The sequence below is a fragment of the Populus nigra genome, chromosome 1 (genome assembly GCF_951802175.1).
Source record: "Populus nigra chromosome 1, ddPopNigr1.1, whole genome shotgun sequence".
In the NCBI taxonomy this organism is placed as follows: Eukaryota; Viridiplantae; Streptophyta; class Magnoliopsida; order Malpighiales; family Salicaceae; genus Populus; species Populus nigra.
The window spans coordinates 6,092,276-6,099,733 of record NC_084852.1 but is presented as its reverse complement, the minus strand read 5'-3'; the positions used below and the strand labels follow the sequence as shown (position 1 = coordinate 6,099,733).

The 7,458-nt window shown below is 35.8% G+C and overlaps 1 protein-coding gene across 1 annotated transcript; it reads left to right on the top strand.

Annotated features, from left to right (window-relative positions):
* Positions 1 to 3,458: 3,458 nt before the first annotated feature.
* LOC133688826 (G-type lectin S-receptor-like serine/threonine-protein kinase At4g27290) lies at positions 3,459 to 7,242 on the top strand. Its single transcript, XM_062108445.1, has 7 exons — positions 3,459 to 4,839; positions 4,959 to 5,075; positions 5,605 to 5,753; positions 5,842 to 6,052; positions 6,195 to 6,432; positions 6,524 to 6,674; positions 6,751 to 7,242. The coding sequence occupies exons 1-7, from the start codon at positions 3,537 to 3,539 to the stop codon at positions 7,054 to 7,056; spliced, it is 2,475 nt and encodes an 824-aa protein (XP_061964429.1). The 5' UTR covers positions 3,459 to 3,536; the 3' UTR covers positions 7,057 to 7,242.
* Positions 7,243 to 7,458: the final 216 nt, after the last annotated feature.

Sequence of the window (7,458 nt, the reverse complement as noted above, 5' to 3'; positions counted from 1 at the left end):
CCATATGGAATTATATGAATAAAGTTTACAATCAAGAAAACATGACTCGATGTTTTTAATTAGAGTATGAGATGGCTAATTTCACATAAGGAAGTCTCTCCATTAAGGAATATTTTTCTGGTTTTCAAAATCTTTGGGCATATTATTCAAATATTGTTTATGCTAATGTTTCCGTCATTATAGCTCTATTTGTTGTTCAAGTAGTGCATCGCACAAGCAAGAGAGATCAATTCTTGATGAAGCTCTGTTTTGATTTTGAAACTTCATGTTCTAATTAGATGAATTGTCATCCTGTACCATCTTTAGATACCTGTTTGAGTGAACTCCTTCGTGTGGAGCAGTATATTGTAACTCAGATTGCCATGAAACACTAGGCTAATGTTAGTGCACCTATTTTTGTGGCTTATGTAGCACAGGAAAGGAATAAGGGTAGAGACATGCGTGTTGTCTAGTGCTTTAGTTGTAAAGCTTTTGGTCATATTGCTCGGGATTGTCCTAAGAAGTTCTGTAACTACTGTAAGAAACAAGGTCATATCATCTCTGCTTATCCCATTTGATCTGAACGAAAGTAGGCTACTGCTTATCATGCTTGTTCTGAAATTGTATGGCTACGCGGTCTTTTTGAGGAGCTTGGGTTTCCTCAGACTACTTCTACTTCTTTTCATGCTAATAACACCAGTGCTATTCAGATTGCCACCAATCCTATTTTCCATGAACGTACCAAGCACATTGAGGTTGCTTGTCATTCTATTCGAGACACCTTGGAAAGTCGAGTGATATCTCTTCCTCACATCTCTTCTAATCTCCAAGTGGCTGATGTCTTCACTAAAGCTATGACTCGTCAGCGACATCAATTTGTTGTTGGCAAATTGTTACTAGTTGACTTACCAACATCAATTTGAGGGGGGATGTTATCGTGTATAACTTTAAAACTCTGTTAGTATTAGCTATAAAGGTTACCTTTCTATGAATAGAGGCTAAATATTAGGAATTAGTTAGACTCTATGTATAACACATACTTCCGTGTATAGATGAAATAATATATAAGAAGAAGAGTGGAACTCACGGGATACAAATTCCAAAACAAAGTTCTCTATTTCTATTTTCTCTAGGTTTTCTAAGAATTTTGACATCAAATACCTCTTCTCATAATCGACCAATTCGTATAGATCATTCTGCAGGCATTGACACTTTACTCTCTAGAACACCTGAAGCTCCCATTTCTTCTATAGTCCCTCAAGCTCCATTTGAGATTGTGGATCCACCTCTACATCAATCTATACATATTTGTAAGTCCACAAAGTTACTAGATTTTGCCTATTCTTGTTATTCTTCATATTTTACTTCCTTTTTAGCTTCCATCCATTGTCTCTATGAGCCCTCTTCCTATAAAGAGACAATTCCTAATCCTTTTTTGCAGCAAGCTATGAATGAGGAACTTTCTGCTTTGCATAAAACAAATACTTAGGATTTGGTTTCTCTACCTCCTGGTAAAAGTGTTGTTGGTTGTCGTTGGGTGTATAAGATTAAGACTAATTCTGATTGATCTATTGAGTGATACAAAGCTAGGTTGGTTGTAGAAGGATACTCTCAACAGTATGGTATGGATTATGAGGAGACATTTACTCTTGTTGTAAAAATGACTATTATTCGTACTTTGTTCATCAATGACATATCTCTCAACTTGATGTTAAAAATGTCTTCTTGAATGGAAATCTTCAAGAAGAAGTTTATATAGCGCCCCTTCCTAGTGTTTCACATGACTCTAGGTATGTTTGCAAGCTTAAGAAAGCATTATATGGTCTCAAACAAGCACTTCGTACTTGGTTTGATAAACTTTCTGGTGTGATCTCTTCTTTTGGATTTATTTCTAGTAGTTATGATTTTTTTTTGTTAAATGCACTGATACAGGTTATAATATTATGTCTTTATATGTGGATGACATGATTATTACTAGTGATAAGATTGATGGTATTTTAGTTTTGAAGACAGAGTTAGCTAGACAGTTTGAAATGAAAGATTTAGGTTCTCCACGATATTTCTTGGTTCTTGAGGTATCCTACTCACCTAGAGGTTATTTTCTTTCTTAGTTGAAATATGTGGCAGATATTCTTGAACGAGCTAGACTTATTGATAATAAGATTGTAGATACTCCCATTGAGGTTTACGCAAAGTATTCTTCTTCTGATGATTTACCTTTGTTAGATCCTACTTTATATTGTACTATTTTGGGAGTTTGTTATATCTCAGTATTACTCGTCTACATATTGCATATGCTGTTCATGTTGTTAGTCAGTTTGTTACTTCTCCTATTACCGTTCATTGGACAGGTGTTCTTTGTATTTTACAGTATCTTTAGGGTACAGTCATTCAAAGTCTTTTACTTCCATCCACCTCTTCCTTGGAGCTGTATGCATACTTTGATGTTGATCATAACAGTGATCCCACAAATCACAAGTTTGTTACTGGAATCTGTATATTTTTAGGTGATTCTTTTATTTATTGGAAGAGCAAGAAACAATCTATTATTTCTTAATCTTCAGCCGAGGTAAAATATCGTGCTATGACATCTACTACCAAAAAGATTGTTTGGTTATGTTGATTACTTGCTATAGGAGTTTTCCTTTCTCATCTCACTCCTATGTATTGTGATAACCAAAGTTCTATTCAGATTACTCACAACTTGTTTTTTCATAAACAAATTAAGCATATTGAGATCGATTGTCATCATACTCTTCATCATCTCAAGCATGACACCATTACTTTGCGTTTTGTTTCTTCTTCTTTGCAGATTGCAGATTTCTTTACCAAGTTGCAACCTATTTTTCATTTTTGTTTTCTAGTTAGCAAATTCTCAATGCTTATAGCTACCACATCGTGAGTTTGAAGGGAGATATTAAGAAATATAAGGTTATTTTGTTTTATTTATTAAGGGTAGAATAATATTTTTATTAAATTCTCAATGCTTATAGCTACCACATTGTGAGTTTGAAGGGAGATATTACGAAATATAAGGTTATTTTGTTTTATTTATTAAGGGTAAAATAATATTTTTATTTTATTTTCAGTTTAGTTAATAAATAATCTTTTTATATTTAGGTTAGGCCTATTCTTTTAGATTACTGTGATAACATCATGCAATATCGATAAACTCTAATCTCCTTATATTTTATTTTTATATTTCTCTTTATTTCTTTGAATTTTTTAACGATTACCGCTGAATCACGTCTCAGTCATAGAAAATAACTGCTGCTGACGACATCACGGCCATCCACGTATTGTTACCAGGTTCGGCATCCGTATCAATTATTTGTCGAATTATTAAAGCTAAAAAAGCTGTGGGATCTGTTGTGGAAAAAGAAGGTTAGTGGATGTCGCAATCTATCAAATCTGTATTCTTCTCATGAAACACTCATAAAAAATCAAGTCTTTATGAAAGCCTATTCAATTGATCCAAGTTCAATCATGTAGTAAAAAGTATATGTGTGTATCTTGAGCTTGCAAGCACAATACACATATGAGCTCTGTATGACTGGATGGATATCCTTCCAAATACAGTTCTCTGTAGTATTCTTTCACTTACACTTTTCAATACTTCCTTCCTTATTTTCCAATTAAAATTCTCCACTGCTCTTGACACCATTGCTGCATCACAATCTCTAAGTGATGGCAAGACCTTGGTTTCTAGAGAAGGAAGCTTTGAACTGGGTTTCTTTAGCCCTGGAATTTCTAAGAATCGTTACTTAGGAATTTGGTACAAAAATATCCCAGTTAGAACAGTTCTCTGGGTTGCAAACCGGCGGAATCCAATTGAAGATTCCTCTGGCTTGTTGACCATAGACAATACTGCCAATCTTTTGCTTGTTAGCAACCGCAACGTTGTTGTTTGGTCATCAAACTCAACAATAGTAGCCAAGAGTCCAATAGTACTGCAGCTCCTGGATTCTGGTAATCTTGTCTTAAGAGATGAAAAAAGTGACTCTGGAAGATACCTGTGGCAAAGTTTTGATCATCCATCTGATACACTGATTCCAGGAATGAAGCTTGGCTGGGATTTAAGGACCGGACTTGAAAGGCGCCTATCATCCTGGAGGAGCTCAGATGATCCATCTCCCGGAGACTTAACATGGGGGATTAAACTACAAAATAACCCTGAGACAATTATCTGGAGAGGATCACAACAGTACTTCAGGAGTGGCCCCTGGACAGGCATTGCATTCACAGGTGCTCCAGAACTAGTCCGAAACCCAGTTTTTAAGTTAAATTTTGTCTCAAGTAAGGATGAAGTATATTTATCCTACAACCTCAAAAATATATCAGCATTCTCCAGGATAGTTGTAAATCAGACTACCAATTATCGTGAAGCCTACACATGGAATGAAGCAACCCAAACTTGGGTCCTCTATGCTTCTGTGCCAAGAGACTCGTGCGATAATTATGCCTCTTGTGGTGCCAATGGAAATTGCATCATTAATGACTTGCCAATTTGTCGATGTTTAAAAAAATTCAAGCCTAAATCACCAGAGAAATGGAACTTAATGGATTGGTCTGATGGGTGCGTGCGCAATAAACCATTGAACTGCCAGAAGGGAGATGGATTCGTGAAATATCTGGGGCTGAAATGGCCTGATGCTACTCATTCTTGGCTAAACAAGAGTATGAATCTCAATGAATGCAGAGCTAAATGTTTACAGAACTGTTCCTGTATGGCATACAGTAATTCAGATGTTAGAGGAGGCGGCAGTGGCTGCATAATTTGGTATGGTGGCCTGATAGATATTAGACAGTTTCCAGCTGGAGGTCAGGAACTATACATTCGCATGAATCCTTCAGAATCAGGTATATGCTAGACATTTGTTTTGTTCAATCCATGAGTACCTAGATGCGGCACAATTTCCTTGTTTATAGCTTCTTTACTTGTGATGTATCTTTATTCTAACAATAGTGCACTTTCTTAGATGCAAAAGCTGAGCCTACCGTAAAGATTGCGGTGATAGTTTCAATAGTCATTGCCATGGTCTCCGGGCTGCTTGTGTTCTGTTATTGCATTTGCAAACGAAAGGAAAAGTGCAGAGGTAAAGTTACTGGTACATTTCTCTAAAAGAATGGCCATCCTGTTATCATAAAGTTCTAAAAAAGTCTTTAGTTCATGGAAAAATATAGCTCTAAGCCAATAACTATTGTCCACTCATTATGACTGTAACTTTAACAAGTGTATGGTAATATTTAGTGAAAGCTTCGATACTTGTCATGACTGAGTGCTTGTTTCAATATTTAAAGTTTTCTTTGATGAGAAAAGAAGAAAAAAGAAAATGGCTATTTTATTGCAAGTCAATATAATAGTTCAACATTCTTGCTTCAACATTCTTGATGCTAGCAAGTCAATATAATAGTTCTATATTGCAATTTCAGTTTCGAATCAACTTACTTGTCAGATTGGCTATAGTCAACTGCTTTAAAATATAACCATGAGCATATTGATTTGTTAATATATATGTTTCCATAACCAAATCTCATAAATCAATTTGAACAATGATGGACATTCATGTCTCATCTGTCACAACTAGTATGACACCTGTTGTCCTCCTTTTTCCGAGAGAGCAGAAATGGACCAGCAAAATGATCAGATCACTGATGGAGAGAATGAAGACTTGGAGCTACCCCAATTTGAGTTCGCTAAAATAGTCAATGCAACCAACAACTTTTCAATAGAAAACAAATTAGGCCAGGGAGGTTTTGGACCTGTCTACAAGGTATGCCTTTCAATGTATAAGAACAATAATGAACTTGGGTTTTGTTCAGAAAAGAAAAGGCATGCATTTTATTGGTGTGATTTTGTAGGGTACACTAGAAGATGGACAAGAAATTGCTGTGAAGAGGTTATCAATGAGCTCCGGACAAGGTTTAAAAGAGTTCAAAAATGAAGTTATACTGATTAACAAGCTACAGCACCGAAATCTTGTAAAGCTTCTTGGATGTAGCATTCAAAGAGAGGAAAGACTTCTGGTGTATGAATATATGCCCAACAAAAGCCTGGACTCTTTCCTTTTTGGTTCGGATCTCTCATAACCTTACAAAATTTTAGCTGTCTTGCTGTTACTAATAAGAATGAATCGTGGCTCTTGATAGAATAAGTCTTCTGTTTTGAGCTTTCAAGTAGCATGAATGACGTATATATGATTACATCTTACCAGTTCAGACAAAAAGTAAACTGTTAGACTGGTCTAAGCGGTTCAACATTATCTGCGGGATCGCCAGGGGGCTTCTGTATCTTCATCAAGATTCTAGATTGAGGATTATACATAGAGATCTGAAATCAAGTAACGTTTTACTTGACAAGGACATGAACCCAAAAATTTCTGATTTCGGTTTGGCTAGAACTTTCGGAGGAGATCAGACTGAAGGAAACACAAGTAGAGTAGTTGGTACCTAGTAAGTATTCTCTTTTCATGCTCTTTCTTTAAGGCCTTTACGATATTTGCAAGATAGTACTCAACTTTCTTTTCTTAATGTCCTTCTGTAGTGGTTATATGGCACCAGAATATGCTACTGATGGACTCTTCTCAGTGAAATCTGATGTCTTTAGCTTTGGTATCATGTTGCTAGAGATAGTAACCGGAAAGAAAAGTAGAGGGTTTTACCATCCAGATAATACCCTAAGCCTCATAGGATATGTAAGTATCCAGGGTTAAATTTCCTTATTACATTCAATCATTTTAGCGATTAATGATGAGGTTTCAAATGATCTAGGCATGGAGATTGTGGAAAGAAGGCAAACCATTAGAATTGGTTGATGGATTGGCCGAAGAGTCATGGAATCTATCAGAAGTCATGAAATGTATCCACATAAGCCTGTTATGTGTTCAACAATACCCTGAGGATAGACCAAGCATGGCTTCAGTGGTTTTGATGTTAGGTGGAGAGAGGACATTGCCGAAGCCAAAAGAACCAGGCTTCTTTAAGGATAGAGGTCCTGTTGAAGCATATTCTTCATCCAGCAAGGTGGAATCATCTTCAACCAATGAAATTTCAATCTCAGTCTTGGAACCTCGGTAGTGACTTTGTAATTTTTCCTTCTAGACTTGGTATTAAACGATGTTTCAATCACTGTCCATACTGGATTGTCAGCTGCAGTAGTTCTAGTTTGGATTTGTGGCTGGAATGGGTCTGCTCTATATCGTGTTTTTGACATTACTACTGGTTGTAAGTTATAGAAAATATATACTGCCATTACTTCTCTTATCTTCAGTTATTCCATATGTGATATGTTAATGCTTCTCGAAACTTCCTTCAAATCCTTTACTCTTAAATTCTACTGATCCTAAGCATAACTCCTCAAGCAAAAATTAACATCAAAAAGATTAATATCAAAAAGATATTACAATTAACTTTATCTTTGTATTGGGTTTTTACATGCAAAAATTATTGTGATCTCAATTCTATTTTTAAGCTAATGTT